Below are 19,396 nucleotides of genomic sequence, written 5' to 3'. Positions count from 1 at the left end.
AAAATGGTAAATATAAATTTGAGGTCAATGGGATGAAAATTGATGATTTTAGGTGATGCTGACCTTTGACCTTTCAATCAAATTATGAATTTGTCTTCTACATATTATCATAATAATACATTGTTGAAAATTTGATGACAAAAGCTCAAATGTAAAAAAAAGTTACAGCCCGGACGGACATTGGCACGGGCGCGCGCACGCACACACGCACACACACACACACACACGAAGGTGGATACTTTGAGACTAGGGAGGGCTCCATTCCACCTTCTGACACCCGCATCTGACACCCGTAACAACCAACGACACAACAACATAAACACAACACAACACACCACATGATTGCAAACCCCGTATCCTGCTGAGCAGGGGACAGGCTAACAATAAAAGCATCTTTTTAGTGTTTCTACTACAGACCAAATTAAAACTGCTTGATTTTGCGAGTTTTTGGAAATAACTTCACAAGCCTGAAATCATCAAATTTGAATCAAATTGGGCAACCCCAATTAGCTTTAGTATTCACAGCAGGATAATAGAAAATGTACGATGTTGATTGATGAGCACTGATAACAAAGGAAGGGGAATGGAGAGTGGAAGCAACCACTCAAAGCAGTCAACAGTCTGATGGTTTACTTGTGATGGTAAAAGTATGCAGATTGTAAATAAAGGTAACCACTCCTGCTGTATGGAGTTAACATCAAATGGCAAGTTGGCTTTATTTAGAACTCGTAATCAAATAGAAAAATTTGTTTCTTTAGTGCTCGTAGTTTGTAAGCGAAGCAAATCATGCACCTTTTCAAGGTTCTTGCAGGAACCGTCGAGCGAAGATGTGTTTCTGGTTTTCCTGAGTGTTCCTTTTACACTCTCAGTAGTTGTGGGCCCATTTTCCACTGACTGCCTTCAGACAGAAACATCAGGTGTTATGACTGTGACAGGTGCATGACTTTCTTACAAGACTGTCATTCTACAAAATGAGCAATGATAAATGGTACAAAGTTAGAAACTCAACCAACAACTTCACGCTTTTGCTTCACGCTGTTGAAACCAAAGCTTTCAGAATCATTGGAATCTCCTGCGATGAAGCTAACTCCGAGGGCCTTTCACTCACTCACCGCAGGCAGGTAGGTGATCTTTCTGTCTTCTACCGACTCCTCTCCGGCCTTGCCCCCCCAGCTCTCTCTCTTTATGTTCTGTCCCCCCAATATTCCTACAGGTCGCACAAGATCTGCCAGCAACCCTCTTATGGTGAAACTGCCAAAATCAAGACTCTCTATTCACCCTCACTCCTTCATTCCTCTTTTCTCCCGCCTCTGGAACAAACTCCCTCACTCTCTTCAATCCCACTCCTCCCTCCAGGTCTTTAAAACAGCTGTTCACCACCATCTCTTATCTTCCCCCATCCAAAACCTTGATCTTTTCTACCCACGTTAATTCATCCCAGATCCACTTTTTTGAAATTCCAACTTCTTTCCTGGAAGTTCAAGCAGTGTCCATGTGTTTTATACCTCTCCCACCCCCCCCCCCTTCCCATGCCTCCTCCCCCTAAGCCCTCTTCCTCCCACAGATCTCCCGATGTCCCTACTCTCCATCTTGTTCTCCCGCTCCCTTTATCATATGTTTTATGTTTTATGTGTCAGTTTGTCTTTTGTGATCAATGTTAGCTCTTACACGAGCCTAGGTCTTGCATACAAAAAAACAAAAAAACAAGTTGCGCTACCAAGACAAGTCAAAACAAATATCTTCGATAAAGTTGTGATCAATTTGTTGGTGTTTGTACTCGTAAATAAATTAGCAAAGAGCTCGTCCTTACAGATGGGACGGAGAGGAAGCAGCTCCTTAAACGTCACCATGGTCGAGTGGTTAAAGTCACCAACTCGTAAGCTCGCGGATGTGGTTCTATCCCTGACAAAGACGAGTTCAGAATTGTTGCTTCTTATGTGTGGAAAAAAAGAAGAAGAGGCGTTACGCATGGACACGTCTCCTCCAATATAGAAAAATAGAATTGCAGTAGCCAAATACAAAGCGGCGAATAATGATGCTTCTGTCAACAGTCGTTTTCATCTTGGAGCTTTCTCATTGGTTTCTGAATCACTGCGACCTCCAAAATGCACATCTCAGATGATGTTAAAAATATTTTATATTTGACATCATTGATATAGATTTTCCAGCTTGAGGCAATTACTTATTATTATTCCCACGAAAGATTACTTTTGACCAAAATGTCGCTCTGAGAAAAGACGCAAGAAAATGATTTGTTAAACTAGAACTTTGAGCAGTCGCCATCAGATCCGAGCAGTGACGACTCAAACTTCCCATTTCAAACATGACAATATATGATCATTTCAAACGCCATGAATGTTCCTTTTTCTTATCGTCGTTCTTCTCAAAGGCATCAGGTTACCTTTCTGATCAGATATCAGTGTAACATTCCTTGTTGACAATCGTTTGAGAATTGACAAGCCTTAAGAAGGCACTAAAGCTCGTGGTCGAAGGAAGAAATCCGAGAGGACGTCCGAATAAGACAGATTGAAACTGTTTTGGTTTGCAGAAAACTGATACAATGGATAGATCCATAATGGATTCATGGAGGTTTTGTCTTATCAGCTTTTGATATTCACACGAATGCGGATGCAATGTGAAAAGTTTATTTTGCTGCAATTATGATTAGCTTCAAACCACTTTGATAAGGTTCTTTTTTTCTTCTTCTTTTTTTTTGTATACAAGATCGTGGCTCGTGTAAGAGTTAAAGCCTAGGTCACACATGGGCGGATTTGTCGGCGACTACTGGCGACTGAAAAAATCGCCACCACCCGCCGACAATCGTAATGAAACCGTAATGGACGGTCGCCTGTAGTCGTGGTTATCCTCCCCAGGTCGGCTGCAGTCGGCAAGAGCCGCAAAGGGGCAAAATAATTTTTAAAATGTTTAAAAACGGCGCGCTCAGTCGCAATCGAAAAAAATCCGCCATGCTGTCGCGATGGAACCGCCATGCTGTCGTCGGTATCCGTAATAAGAGCGTAAAGCGGCCGCAACCCAGTCGCTCATAGTCTTCCGCAATCGCCCCACCAGCCAGCACGGCAGAGATGCGAATGCCATACGGCCTTCCTGCGGCATCTTCCCGACTACGGGCCGACACTGTTGCGGCTGCATATCGACTACAGAAGAACTGCCACGTCTCCCCTGCGGCTATGGGAGACTGACGACGACAGCAGTAGGATTAGTGGCGGCCGAGTTACGGCCACTGGCGACAGAGATACGACTGCCTGGCGACTGCATTACGACATACCACGATTCCATGGCAAGACAGGATGGTGTGAGGGTCTCCGTGGAGTGAGGTCCTGTGGTGCCGACAAGAATATTGCTTTATTGTTTGGACTTGGGACTTTTGGGAACTTTATTTTTGGGACTTTGGTCCTTTGGAAACTTTATTTATGGGACTTGGGACCAGTGGAAATAATTTGTTGGACTTTATTTCCATTCTCTCTCCCTGCAGAAAAGTTTGATTATTACATTACAATGATACATCTTTATTAACTTTCTTATTGTACATCAAACATCTTTATGCTTCATGTCATACATCATTGAAATGAATAAAGTGAAATGTAAAATAGAGAAATAAAGATTTAAAAAGTTGTGTGAATCGTCTCCAATCGCCGGCGGTCTTATTGCAGTCTTGCGGACGTCGGAGTAAACCGCCACCCGGCCCCAATGCAGTCGCCGCGATCCGCCATCGGTCGTAATCTAGCCGCCAGACTGTCGCCACGCTGCCGCCGTGCATCCGCAATGCAGTCGTCGTCGATCTTCAACAGTCGCCATCCCACTCGGGGCGTCGTCGCAATGTGGCCGCCTGCAGTCGCCATACTGCCGCCTGACCATATTTGACCACCCGAAATCGCCAGTAGTCGCCGAAAAATCTTGATCGCCGGCAGTCGCCAGTTGTCGCCAAAATATCCGCCTATGTGTGACCGAGGCATAACATTAATCACAAAAAGAGCCCGTCCTTATACAAAACTCGTACACAGTTATTTTTAGTCGAATTTCAATTTTTATTTTTTTAAAGACTACATATATAATGCCATTTAATACACTGTACCAAAGACATTTAAAAAATGTAATTCATGTTTGAATTGGGTATAACAATGCAAGTGGGGGGTCTAGCGCATGCGTGATGGCTGTTGGTTACTCGTTGTTCGGCGCCATTTCAGTAGCCATGGAGCTGTGGACGATTGAACATCGCGTCTTTGTTGTTGAGACGTTTATTCAAACGGGTAGTTCGGTGGTGCTTACACAGCGCAGATTTCGTACTCACTTCAATGTTGGTCGACGTGGCGCCGTTCCGTCTCGAAACACAATATTGAAGTGGGTAAAAAACTTCAGGACAACTGGATCTGTGAGGCCGGGAGCAGCTCGGGGAGGTAATCGAACCGTTAGGATCCCGGAAAACATCGAAAGTGTTCGACAAGCTGTGGAGGCCAGCCCTCGCCGGTCAGCGGTACGGCACGCTCGCGCTCTATGGATGTCAGACAGATCAGTTCGTCGAATTTTGCACTTGGACCTTCATTATCACGCGTACAAAATCATGGTGGTTCAAGAACTGCAGCAGAATGATTTCGTACGGCGGTTTACGTTCGCAGAAAGAATGCTGGAACTGCTGAGGGATGACACTGTTCTCATCATGAGTGATGAGGGGCATTTTCACTTGTCGGGAAGTGTAAACAAGCAAAATTCCCGATATTGGTCAGCAACAAATCCGCGAGAACTCCATCAAAGACCCCTGCACTGCGAGCGAGTCACTGTGTGGGCCGGAATATTCCGATTCGGCATAATTGGGCCTTATTTTTTCAAGGAAGGCGGACACACTGTGACAGTCAACTCACAACGTTATGTTACGATGTTGCGCGAGTTCTTACTGCCTGAATTGAGACAACGTCGCATTGACCTCCCTCCAGTTTGGTTTCAGCAAGATGGGGCTACGTGCCATACCTCAAGAGAATCAATGGCCTTATTAAGAGAACATTTTCCAGGGCACCTCATTTCAATCCGTGGGGATGTGGAGTGGCCCCCTCGATCGCCCGATCTTTCACCCTGTGACTATTTTTCATGGGGTTACCTGAAAGCTAAGGTTTACATTGAAAAACCACACGCTCCTGAGACCCTTTCAGATGCCATCACCAGAGAAATTCGAGCTATTCCACTTGCCATCATGGTTGAAAGGTCTATGGACAACTTTTCCGTGCGTCTGCAAGAATGCTTGGACAAGAACGGCCGCCATTTAGATGTCATTTTTCAAACATGAATTACATTTTTTAAATGTCTTTGTTACAGTGTATTACATGGCATTATATATGTAGTCTTTAAAAAAAATAAAAATTGAAATTCGACTAAAAATAACTGTGTACGAGTTTTCTGAAAATCGTCACACCTCCCTGACGGACCCTGTAGATGGGACGGAGAGGAAGCAGCTCCTTAAACGTCACACACAAAACATACAATAAAGGGAATGGGAGATAAGATGGGGAGAGAGAGGGAAGCACACAAGTACAAAAGCAGAGAACAGGGACATCGGGAGTTCTGTGGGAGGGAGAGGGCTTGGGGGGAGGAGGCATGGGAAGGGGGGGTGGGGGGTGGGAGAGGGGTTGGAGAGGTATAAAACACATGGACACTGCTAGAACTTCCAGGAAAGAAATTGGTTCTTCAAAAAAAGATTTTGAAGATCTTCAGATTTATGTTGACGAAGAGCATGTAAAACTTTGGGAAAAAAAACCAATCATTTTGTAATGAGCTTGAACTACAATTAAGCACTTCATGTCACAGCATGTAAAGAGATTTCTTAGGCATTGATATTTCAAATTTGGCTCCCTTTACCACAAATCATTTTCATGCTCACTTTAACAAATCCAAATTTTATAATGATCATCTTCTCAAGCTGCTTCATCTTCCTCATTATATTTTCCAAGCTTCTTTAAGTTCAAGCCACCCACTGTATGCACCTCTGAGAAGGACGGACTCTTCTTTTGAATCACCTCTTATTTTATCCGAAGCTATTATTTCATACATCACCTGTGTTTTTGACTTGTTTCTATTTCCTTTCGTCTGGAATTACCTACTACTCTCATTCATCATTCCCCGCTTTTCAGGTATTTTTTAGGAACGTACTCATCACCACACTACCTCTCGATGAAGTGCGCTTCACGACATTTGAAATCATAATGTTGCATTATTGTTTCACGAGCTTTGAGCAAAGTACCGTACATAAAAACATGGTGGTCGTGTATTGCTAAAATGATGCAGACCTGTTTGGCTGCTGGGCGGACTGCAAGATATGTGTCAACGACTCGATATCCACATAGTCATACGGCAGGATAACGGGATCAGAACCACCGGCAACTTCAGCCAACACCAGGCCCAACCACCGTATCATCTCCTCTGCTGATCCTGCCTAAAAAAAACAAACGGATAACTTATTCATCAGGCCACCAAGTTGGAATATCCTTTATAAATGTGATTGCATACAAGATATTTAAATAATGCGCAATTTATACCTGCACGTTGCAATGTATATGCAATTTATACCTGCACGTTGCAATGTATACGCAATTTATACCTGCACGTTGCAATGTATACGCAATTTATACCTGCACGTTGCAATGTATACGCAATTTATACCTGCACGTTGCAATGTATACGCAATTTATACCTGCACGTTGCAATGTATACACAATTTATACCTGCACGTTGCAATGTATACGCAACTTATACCTGCACGTTGCAATGTATACGCAACTTATACCTGCACGTTGCAATGTATACACAATTTATACCTGCACGTTGCAATGTATACGCAATTTATACCTGCACGTTGCAATGTATACGCAATTTATACCTGCACGTTGCAATGTATACACAATTTATACCTGCACGTTGCAATGTATACGCAACTTATACCTGCACGTTGCAATGTATACGCAATTTATACCAAATAAATTCTGATGAATCAAATAACGGTATTTTTCATGGGAATCTTTCAAAAGAAAGCAAAGAATGAAGGGAAAGCACATCATAATAAGAGCCATTGTGTGAAAACCTATCAGCCCAACACATGAGACGCCAAAAGTCCCCTAAATTTTTATTTTGTTGCCCCCCCGCCCCTCCCCCCTCCCACGGCACAATTTATTGGTGTCAAAACTTCCAAAGATATTTCTACTTTTCACGTCTGCTTGTTTCCAGGTCATTAATTTCCCACAAACATGTTCATCTTCATAAGTTTAGACAAATGAGTGGAGGTGAGCAGCGATTCTGGATTTTGTCGAAACTTCACCAGACGGGGGTCGATGGCGAGCCCTGCAGAAGCCTGGGAGGGAGTGGGGGTGTGGGGCAGAGGGTGCAAGACCAGAAAGGAGGTGGTACAAGGCAGAGAAACCCGAAGTGATAGAACCATAGATTCAGCTTCATCGCAGAAGATTGCAGTAACCTTAAAGGCCTTGGTTTCCATGGAGTCAAGCTGAGCAAGATGTAAGCCAGGAGAGCCAGCCTAGAGGGGAGAGCAGCACTCCATCATGCTGTGGATGAAGGCCTTGCACGTGGATAGGAGTTCAGATTTGCCAAGGAAGGTGTTTGTACGACGGAGGATGTCCAGTTGGCGTTTGGCTTTGGATATCAACATGAAATGCAGTTTGCCAAGAAAGGTCATGGCTGATAGTGAGACCCAGGAGTTTGAGTGACTGAACTTCCTCAAGGGAATTGTTAAAATAGTATATGGGAGAGTTTTCCAGATAGACCTTTTGGAGAATGATAGTGAGAGTGTGACATTTGTCAGGATTGAAAAACATATTCCAAGTGTTTGACCATCTTGTGATTTTCTTTCAAGACCCGAAGAGAGGGAAGAGGCTGCAGCCTGCCGGTCTGAAGGATGATGGATGTCCGGGCAGAGGTTGGAGTCACCAGAAGATAAACAAAGAGGATTTTCCAGAGTGTCAGAGACATCATTGATGAAGATCAGGAATAGGACTAGGGCCCAGGACACTGCCTTGGGGCACTCCAACCTTAACAAGAACCGGATATTAAGAGAGCAGCATGAGCACATGATTAGCGAGGGCCATTCTTCACTTCTGCCATTTCTTGTAATATCTCAGTATGCCCCCACCACTATCCCTCCATGTAACTGCCAATGTCATGTGACCAGACAGCTGTAATGACATTTACAAATTTATTCAAATGAACACATTGATGTGCTTTGACTCGCATTTTATACTTTGCTCTTCATAATCACTATTTGACTTAATATTTTACAGTTGCTGTGATGTAGAAATCAATTTTTTGTAAACCACTAAATTGCTGAATTTTATTTTCAACGTTACTTTACTTGTTCAAGTTGTTCTTTCGATGTACACCCTTATAATGACCTGTGAAACTAAGTACACCCTTATGATGAAGTGTTAAACTATGTACACCCTTATGATGACCTGTGAAACTAAGTACACCCTTATGATGAAGTGTTAAACTATGTACACCCATATAATGACCTGTGAAACTAAGTACACCCGTATAATGACCTGTGAAACTAAGTACACCCTTATAATGACCTGTGAAACTAAGTACACCCGTATAATGACCTGTGAAACTATGTACACCCATATAATGACCTGTGAAACTAAGTACACCCGTATAATGACCTGTGAAACTAAGTACACCCTTATAATGACCTGTGAAACTAAGTACACCCTTATAATGACCTGTGAAACTAAGTACACCCTTATGATGAAGTGTTAAACTATGTACACCCATATAATGACCTGTGAAACTAAGTACACCCATATAATGACCTGTGAAACTAAGTACACCCTTATAATGACCTGTGAAACTAAGTACACCCGTATAATGACCTGTGAAACTAAGTACACCCTTATAATGACCTGTGAAACTAAGTACACCCTTATAATGACCTGTGAAACTAAGTACACCCTTATAATGACCTGTGAAACTAAGTACACCCTTATAATGACCTGTGAAACTAAGTACACCCTTATGATGAAGTGTTAAACTATGTACACCCATATAATGACCTGTGAAACTATGTACACCCATATAATGACCTGTGAAACTAAGTACACCCGTATAATGACCTGTGAAACTAAGTACACCCTTATAATGACCTGTGAAACTAAGTACACCCTTATAATGACCTGTGAAACTAAGTACACCCTTATGATGAAGTGTTAAACTATGTACACCCATATAATGACCTGTGAAACTAAGTACACCCTTATAATGACCTGTGAAACTAAGTACACCCTTATAATGACCTGTGAAACTAAGTACACCCTTATGATGACCTGTGAAACTAAGTACACCCTTATAATGACCTGTGAAACTAAGTACACCCTTATGATGACCTGTGAAACTAAGTACACCCGTATGATGACCTGTGAAACTAAGTACACCCGTATAATGACCTGTGAAACTAAGTACACCCTTATAATGACCTGTGAAACTAAGTACACCCTTATAATGACCTGTGAAACTAAGTACACCCGTATAATGACCTGTGAAACTAAGTACACCCTTATAATGACCTGTGAAACTAAGTACACCCTTATGATGAAGTGTTAAACTATGTACACCCATATAATGACCTGTGAAACTAAGTACACCCTTATAATGACCTGTGAAACTAAGTACACCCTTATAATGACCTGTGAAACTAAGTACACCCTTATAATGACCTGTGAAACTAAGTACACCCTTATAATGACCTGTGAAACTAAGTACACCCTTATAATGACCTGTGAAACTAAGTACACCCGTATAATGACCTGTGAAACTAAGTACACCCTTATAATGACCTGTGAAACTAAGTACACCCTTATGATGAAGTGTTAAATGATGTACACCCATATAATGAGGTGTTAAACTATGTACACCCTTATAATGACCTGTGAAACTATGTACACCCTTATGATGAAGTGTTAAATGATGTACACCCATATAATGAGGTGTGAAACTTTGTACGCCCTTATAATGACCTGTGAAACTAAGTACACGCTTATGATGAGGTGTTAAACTATGTTCACCCTTATAATGAACTGTAAAATGATGTACACCCTTTTAATGAACTGTCGAACTATGTACACCCTTAGGATGAAGTGTTAAATGATGTACACCCACATAATGAGGTGATAAACTATGTACACCCTTAGGATGAAGTGTTAAATGATGTACACCCATATAATGAGGTGTTAAACTATGTACACCCTTATGATGAACTGTAAAATGATGTACACCCTTATAATGAACTGTGGAACAATGCACACCCTTTTGATGAAGTGCTCAATGATGTACACCATTTTGATGAGGTGTTAAACTTTGTACACCCTTATAATGAACTGTGGAACTATGTGCACCCTTATGATGAAGTGTTAAATGATGTACACCCATATAATGAGGTGTTAAACTATGTACACCCTTATGATGAAGTGTTAAATGATGTACACCCATATAATGAGGTGTTAAACTATGTACACCCTTATGATGAAGTGTTAAATGATGTACACCCATATAATGAGGTGTTAAACTATGTGCACCCTTATGATGAAGTGTTAAATGATGTACACCCATATAATGAGGTGTTAAACTAAGTACACCCTTATGATGAAGTGTTAAATGATGTACACCCATATAATGAGGTGTTAAACTATGTGCACCCTTATGATGAAGTGTTAAATGATGTACACCCATATAATGAGGTGTTAAACTAAGTACACCCTTATGATGAAGTGTTAAATGATGTACACCCATATAATGAGGTGTTAAACTATGTACACCCTTATGATGAAGTGTTAAATGATGTACACCCATATAATGAGGTGTTAAACTATGTACACCCTTATGATGTAGTGTTAAATGATGTACACCCTTTTAATGAACTGTGGAAATATGTACACCCTTATGATGAAGTGTTAAATGATGTGCACCCTTTTAATGAGTTGTTAAACTATGTACACCCTTATGATGAAGTGTTAAATGATGTACACCCTTTTAATGAGTTGTTAAACTTTGTACACCCTTATAATGAGGTGTAAACTATGTTCACCCTTATAATGAACTGTAAAACGATGTGCACCCTTTTAATGAACTGTCGAACTATGTACACCCTTATGATGAAGTGTTAAATGCTGTGCACCCTTTTAATGAGGTGTTAAATTTTGTACACCCTTATAATGACCTGTGAAACTATGTACACCCCTATAATGAGGTGTTAAACTATGTACACCCTTCGGATGAAGTGTTAAATGATGTACACCCATATAATGAGGTGTTAAACTATGTACACCCTTATGATGAAGTGTTAAATGATGTACACCCATATAATGAGGTGTTGAACTTTGTACGCCCTTATAATGACCTGTGAAACTAAGTACACGCTTATGATGAAGTGTTAAACTATGTACACCCTCATACTGAACTGTGGAACTATGTACACCCTTATGATGAACTGTAAAATGATGTACACCCTTTTTATAAGTTGTTAAACTTTGTACACCCTTATAATGACCTGTGAAACTATGTACACCCTTATGATGAAGTGTTAAATGATGTACACCCATATAATGAGGTGTTAAACAATGTACACCCTTATAATGAACTGTAAAATGATGTACACCCTTTTAATGAACTGTGAAACTATGTACACCCTTATGATGAAGTGTTAAATGATGTACACTCTTTTAATGAGGTGTTAAACTTTGTACACCCTCATAATGACCTGTGAAACGAAGTACACCCCTATAATGAGGTGTAAAATGATGTACACCCGTTTAATGACCTGTGAAACGATGAACACCCTTAAGATGAAGTGTAAAATGATGTACACCCTTTTAATGAGGTGTTAAACTTTGTACACCCTCATAATGACCTGTGAAACGATGTACACCCTTAAGATGAAGTGTAAAATGATGTACACCCTTTTAATGAGGTGTTAAACTTTGTACACCCTCATAATGACCTGTGAAACGATGTACACCCTTAAGATGAAGTGTAAAATGATGTACACCCTTTTAATGAGGTGTTAAACTTTGTAAACCCTTATAATGACCTGTGAAACGAAGTACACCCCTATAATGAGGTGTAAAATGATGTACACCCGTTTAATGAGGTGTTAAACTTTGTACACCCTTATAATTGACAGTGAAACTATGTGGTTATTTATTTGGTGGAAATATTTTAATTGCACAATAATTATAATGGAGGTTTTACACAATTACACAATAATTATAATGGAGGTTTTACACAATTACACAATAATTATAATGGAGGTTTTACACAATTACACAATTATTATAATGGAGTTTTTACACAATCACACAATAATTCACCTGCAGCATTGCTGTCTCTTGGCCATCACGCAAAAGGCGAAAAGCATATGGGTGCTTGGGATCAGTGCCTGGCATGAGCTGGCAACCATGCAGAGGGATGGTGCGCATGGATGCCTGAGTCTCCATCTTGTCCCGATGCAAGTACATCATGCCATCACGTACACGACACCAATGCTCCCGCCAGCGGCCAGCCTGCACAATCTGTAAGTAACCTGAGTGCAGAGGGAGTTGCATCGTTTGATGGTGAAGCAGTAACCTAGTTAGCCCGTCCAGTCTCACAACTAAAGACGAGGTTTTGCAATTACGTGTGTGTGTGTGTGATTGTGTGTGTGTGTGTGTGTGTGTGTGTGTGTGTGTGTGTGTGTGTGTGTGTGTGTGTGTGTGTGTGAGAGATTGTGTGTGCGTGTATGTGTTTGCGATTGTGTGTGGTGTGTGTGTGCATGCATGTGTTGTGTGTGTGTCTGTGTCTGTGTGTGTGTGATTGTGCGTGTGTGTGTGTGTGTGTGTCTGTGTGTGTATGCATGCGTGTGTGTGTGTGTGTGTGTGTGTGTGTGTGTGTGTGTGTGTGTGTGATTGTGCGCGTGTGGGTGTGTGTGTGTGTGTGTCCGGGCCATAACTTTTTACCATTTGAGTTTTGTCATCATATTTTCACCAATGATTCATTATGATAATACGAAGGCAAATTAATAATTTTGTTAAAAGGTTAAATAAAGGGCAGCGTCACATAAAAACGTCAATTTTCATCCGATTGACCTGAAATTTAAATTTACCATTTAACCCTTTCACCAAATTTTCAACAAAACTTTATTATGAGAATATGAAGACAACTGCATAATTTGGTCAAAAAACAAAGGTCAGCACAGCGCCAATAAAATAATCAATTTTCATCCGATTGACCTGAAATTTTAATAACTAGGGCATGCCCGTACTATATATAAGCTAGGACGTGCCCGTACGTGGGTGCCCGTTCCTTGCCAAAAAAAAAAAAAAAAAAAAATTTGTGTAGGGGTGTGTGTGTGTAAACATCCTAGGGCGTGCCCGTACGTGGGTGCAAAAAAACATGCGTGCAAACAACAACAACAAAAAAAAACTTTGAAACCACGTGGCAGTAACGACCACAGAACCCCCCCCCCTCTATTTACATGAATGGTTTGGTCCATTCGCAACGACCACAGAACCCCCCCCTCTATTTACATGCAATGGTTTGGTCCATTCGCAACGCCAAAGCGAACGGCGAACGGCTAAATCGCCATAGCTCGGTAAGTACTTGTCCGATTAATTTCAAACCTTGAAAAGGCACATCCTCGGGTCCCCAGCAATATACCTGGCAAGTTTAAAGTATATCGGACCCGTGGTTGTCGAGAAACAGCGGTCACAGACAAACACACATACACACAGACACACACACACACACACACACACACACACACACACACACACACACACACACACACACACACAGAGATTAGTGGAATTATAGATAGTTTAATAATGAAGGAGCTGCGCTCCAACGCGAGTCGAAAGAATTGACGCGACCAAAGACGGAATTCGTCCGAGTTGCTTTATTGAAACAAAACAGCTCAGGTATTCTGACAAGCCCGTTTATCGGGCAGCAATATATATACACATTTATGTCGGGAAGTTTGCCCGGGAAAAGCTATACCGGGCATGCCCGGGTGTCAAGGGCGAGCCTTGGAAAGGCGAGTCTGGACCTGCCCGGGCGTCCTGGACGCGGCCTGGCAAGTTGAGGCTGGGCGTGCCCGAGCGCTCTGGGCGAGCCTTGGAAAGGCGAGTCTGGACATGCCCGGGCGTCCTGGACGCGGCCTGGCAAGTCGAGAATGGGCATGCCCGGACGCTCTGGGCATGCCCGGGAGGTTCGGGCGTGCCCGGGAACAGCGAGTCCGGGCATGCCCAGGAGAGGCGCGTCTGGGCCCGTCCGGACGAGCCCGGCATGGCGATCGCGCCCTGGCCGCGTCCTGGCAGGTGCAAGGCGATTGTGTACATTCAGCGGGAACCGCTACAATAACCTGTATATTGGGTCACTACATTGGTTCACCAATCAAAAGCTAGAAGCCGATTAGTTTTTAATTTTTAGATCAAAAGGTCAAAGGTCAAGGTTGCATAAAATCGTCAATTTTTGGTATTTTTACCAAATTTTACAAAAACTGTTTTCCTCAAGTTTAGTATACGAAATAAGAAGTCTGAATACAAAGCAAATGTGGACGGGCCTTGCATTTTCAGATGCTTAGGTTGGATTTATTATACACAACAGAGATAATTACATCAGGCATTTTGTTTCCTCTCGATATCAATATTTCATTCTCTCTGTGTATCACTCTCTCGCTCCTCTCTCGTTGTCTATAACAGTGTATCTCTGTGCTATCATGGCATCTGTCTCTGTCTGAGCACATGGTGGATGGATTCTGCTCATTTTAAAAATATTCCTCTCTGTCTTGTTTTTGTTTGCCCTTTCCAATCTGTCTTTGTACTTTGCTCCCATTTTTGTCAGTTATTTCCCCCTTCTTAACCCGAAGACATAAAGAGTGGACGAGGAGTGTGGTTCACAGTACGGGCTGGTCTCCATGCCTTTCAATGAGACTAGACCTTTTATAGAAGGATCGATTCTCATTGAAGAGCTGAACGACAAAGAGTGGCAGATTCACAAATTATGAAGCGGTATGGGGGGGGGGGGGGAGGGAGTGGAGGGTAGGGTGGTGGAAAGAAGTAACAGGGAGGAAAGAATAATGAAGGAGGAAAGAAGTAACATAAGTAATAAGTACCAATGGCCTAAAGAGCATCATAATGGGAAGCAATCAACATGATTGGGAAGCAATCATAATGGGAAGCAATCACTCTCTTCAATCCCACTCCACCCTCCAAGTCTTTAAAACAGCTGTTCACCACCATCTCTTATCTTCCCCCATCCAAAACCTTGATCTTTTCTACCCCCGCTAATTTCACCCCAATTCCACTTTTTTGAAATACCAACTTCTGTCCAGGAAGTCCTTGGGTCCTTGTGCTTCATACTTCTCCCTCCCCCCCGCCCCGCCCCCCTTCCCATGCCTCCTCCCCCCGGGCCCTCTCCCTTCCACACATCTCCCTACTCTCGGATGTTGTGTTTGTGTGCTTCCCCTTCTCCCCATCTTGTTTTCCGCTCCCTCTTTTTAGATATTTTGTTTGTCTGGTTGATTTGTTTGTGAAGTAAATGTTAGCTCTTTCACGAGCCTCGATTCAGTATACAAAAAAAATAAAAATAAAAATAAAATGTGTACAAGAGATCATGGATGTGCATGAGGTAGTGTTGAGCAGTCTATATGAAAGACTGAAGTGAGAAAATGAGGCAACAATGCAGGGAGACGATTCCTCAATTGGGTGAATAAGGGGGGAAATGCAGGTGAGAAACCAGTGTCAAAGACTTTTTTTTTCTTTTTTTTTTCTTTTCTTTGTATACTGAATCGAGGCTCGTGAAAGAGCTAACATTTATTTCACAAACAAATCAACCAGACAAACAAAATATACAAAAAGAGGGAGCGGAAGACAAGATGGGGAGAGAAGGGGAAGCACACAACCACAACATTTGAGAGCAGGGAGAAGTGTGGGAGGGAGAGGGCTTGGGGGCAGGAGGCGTGGGAAGGGGAGGGGGGGGGGGGGGGTGGGAGAAGTATAAAACACAAGGGGACCGAAATTAGCAGGGGTAGAAAAGATCAAGGTTTTGGATGGGGGAGGATAAGAGATGGTGGTGAACAGCTTTTTTAAAGACCTGGAGGGTGGAGTGGGATTGAAGAGAGTGAGGGAGTTTGTTCCAGAGGCGGGAGAAAAGAGGAATGAAGGAGTGAAGGTGAGCAGAAAGTCTTGATTTTGGCAGTTTAACCATAAGAGGGTTGCAGGCAGATCTTGTGCGACCTGTAGGAATATTTGGGGGACAGAGCCCTGCTTGCGGTGAGTGAGTGAAAGGCCCTTGGAGTTAGCGTCATCGCGGGAGATTCCAATGATTCTGAACGCTTTGGTTTCAACAGCGTGAAGACGGGCTAGGTGTGAGGCAGGACCACCAGACCAGAGGGGAGAGCAGTATTCCATAGAGCTGCGGATGAAAGCCTTGTATGTGGTGAGGAGCTCAGGTGTGCCAAGGAAGGACTTCGCACGACGGAGGATGCCCAGTCGGCAACTGGCTTTGGAGGCCAGATTTGAAATGTGGTTTTCCCAGGAAAGATCATGGCAAACAGTGAGACCCAAAAGCTTGAGTGACAGAACTTCTTGGAGAGGATTATTCAGAAAGTGGATGGGAGGGTTTTCCAGTCGGTCTTTTTGGAGAGACATCATAAGAGTGTGAGATTTATCAGGATTGAAAGACATGTTCCATTTGTTTGCCCAGTCTGTGATTTTGTCCAGGTCTGCAGAGAGTGAGGAGGCTGCAGACTGCCGATCTGAGGGATGAGGAATGGAGCGACAGAGAGTAGAGTCGTCAGCAAAGAGATAGAGAGGATTTTCAAGAGAGTCAGAGAGATCATTGATGAAGACCAGAAAAAGCACAGGGCCCAGAACACTACCTTGGGGAACTCCAGCCTGAACAGGAAGAGGAGATGAGAGAAACCCATTCAGGGCCACACGTTGACTACGACCAGAGAGGAAGTCCGCCAGCCATGCGTGGAGATTTCCATGGATACCAAAGGAGGAGAGTTTGGTGAGCAGAGCAGGGTGCCAGACGGTATCGAAGGCACGTGAAATGTCAAGGGAGACGGCTCTAATTTCCTGTTTGGCGTTGAGGACCTCCATCCATTGTTGAGAAAGCAGAAGCAGTATGTCCAGAGTAGAGTGACGAGGTCTGAAACCAAATTGATGATCAGAGATTGGAGAAGAGGAAAGATTTCATATCTGAAGCAATGATGGATTCCATGACTTTGCTGATAATTGGGAGAAGGCTGATTGGTCTGTAGTTGCTGGGATCTGTTTTTGCACCTTTTTGTGCAAAGCGGTGATGTTGGCTGATTTCCAAGCAGATGGCAGATGACCTTGAGCAAAAGAGAGGGTGAAGAGAACAGAAAGAGGGAGTGAAAGAGCAGAAGCACATGATTTTAGGACCCGTGGGCTGATGCCGTCAGGACCAGTTGCAGAATCAGAGTCGAGGGTTGACAGAAACTTTTCCACCTTGTCAGGAGGAAAGGACACAGAGTCCAGGAGCAGCTGGGTACGACTGGGTACGGTGGGTACAGAGAGGGATGGGTTTGTGACACAAGATTTAGAGGCAAACACAGAGTTGAGGCATTCAGCTTTTTCACGTGCGGAGTCAGCCGTTAAGCCGTTTGAGGTGAGGGAGGGGATGGAGGGGGAACAAACACCAGAAACAGATTTGACCAGACGCCACCAGGATTTGGAAGAGGGAGACAGATAAGAGAGTTCGGTCTTGAGAACGGTGAGATATTGTTTCCTGGCTCTCCTGAGGGTGGACACACACTTGTTTCGGGCTTTGTGAAAGGAAATGAGATTTCCTTCCGTTGGATTTGCTTCCCAGGAGACGAAAGCAAGTTGTTTCAGGGCAACAGCCTCACCACAAGATTCCGTGTACCATGGACGGGAGCAAGGGTATGACAACTGAAGACGAGATGGGATAAATCTGTGCATGAGAGAGAGCAATTTACTTTGAAAGAATTCCCAGGATGAGTTGATGTCAGAGGCGGTAGAGATGGGAGACCAGTCCAGATGATTGATGGCTGCTTGAAGACCGTGCCAGTTGGCCTGAGTGAAATGCCAGACTCGTCGACGCCGAGGAGGCTCTCTGAGAATGGTCAGAGAGATGTCCACTTTGACAAGCACATGATCAGATGAGCCGATTGGAGCAGAAGAAGAGCAGCAGACATTTTCAGGGAAGTTTGTCATAACCAAATCCAGAAGAGAGGATGCTCCGTTGACTGAGATCCGGGTCGGGAAATTGACAGATTGTGTCAGTCCCAGTGAGTCGCAGAAGTCCTTTGCTGAAGAGCCATGGCTGGTGAGAGAGGTACCCACACCCAGCCAACTGGCATGGTGACAATTGAAATCACCACATATGAGGAAGAGAGAGTTGGGATGGATAGATAGAAGTTGGTCCATATTATCAGACAGCGAGATGTAGATGGAGTCATCGCTGTTTGGTGGACGGTACAACACACATATGAACAAAAGGTGGGAGCGAAGGGGAAGCCGTAGCCAAAGGTATTCCTGGGGGTGAGGTGGAGAGAGGGCAGTGGAGGGCGAGTGAGGAAGAGTTTTTTATAAAGATAGCAACCCCACCTCCAGGACGAGACTCAGGTCTATCATACCGGAGGAGGGAGTAACCTGGGAGAGATACCAAGGCATCAGAGACACCATGAAGGAGGAAAGTTTCTGTTAAGCAGATCACATCTGGTTTGTCAGAAGCAACCTGCATGGAGAGATCAGTCAAGTTTGAGCGAAGGCCCCGGAGACTTTGGGAGAAGATGAGGGTTTCACGTGGATCGCGTGGGACTTGGGGTCTCTTGGGGAGGGCAGAGGTAGGAGCGGGCAGGAACAGCATAAAATAGAGAGCCCACAAATTTACTACTGATAGAGAGTGACAAGTCCTTGAAATTTGCCTCCTGCCTTGAGGTTCCGCATGCAATGGTGATGAAGGCCTTGTTTTTGACTCGCTTTGTTGTTGACGTTTTTTTTTTTTGGATGAAAGACAATGTGGGAGCCATGAACACCAGGCCAGAGTGGGGAGCCATACTCGTGGAGCTCCACATAAAAGCCTTGAACACTGATGTTCTCAGTGCAGCTCAGGAAAGCTTAAGCTCTAAGTAGAACACCAGACGGCGACAGACCTTTGATGATAGCTTGGCGACATGATCCTTCAATGAAAGGTTACGGCAGATAGTGAGCTGAGGAGTTCCAGGAACTCCCCCATTTCCGGTGACTGTCTAGCAAACTGGAGTGGATATTTTTCATTGCTGATCCTTGAGGAGAGACCATGCAAGAGCATGTGACCTGCCAGCATTAAACATCATGTTCCAAGTAGTGGGCCAGTCGTTCAT

The 19,396-nt window shown here is 43.4% G+C and overlaps 1 protein-coding gene across 2 annotated transcripts in view; it reads right to left on the bottom strand.

Annotated features, from left to right (window-relative positions):
* LOC137422269 (actin filament-associated protein 1) overlaps positions 1-19,396 on the bottom strand; it is a 237,775-nt gene that overhangs the window by 25,517 nt on the left and 192,862 nt on the right. For both annotated transcript variants that reach the window (XM_078771780.1, XM_068109020.2), the window contains 3 exons: positions 12,372-12,583; positions 6,294-6,439; positions 793-898 (listed from right to left, as the gene is read on the bottom strand). In XM_078771780.1, coding sequence (XP_078627906.1) covers positions 793-898; positions 6,294-6,439; positions 12,372-12,583 — 464 coding nt within the window. The remainder of the gene's footprint in view (positions 1-792; positions 899-6,293; positions 6,440-12,371; positions 12,584-19,396) is intronic.

This window comes from Myxine glutinosa, chromosome 2 (genome assembly GCF_964187855.1).
Source record: "Myxine glutinosa chromosome 2, kmMyxGlut1.1, whole genome shotgun sequence".
NCBI lineage: Eukaryota > Metazoa > Chordata > Myxini > Myxiniformes > Myxinidae > Myxine > Myxine glutinosa.
This window is presented reverse-complemented; position numbering and strand designations above follow the sequence as displayed.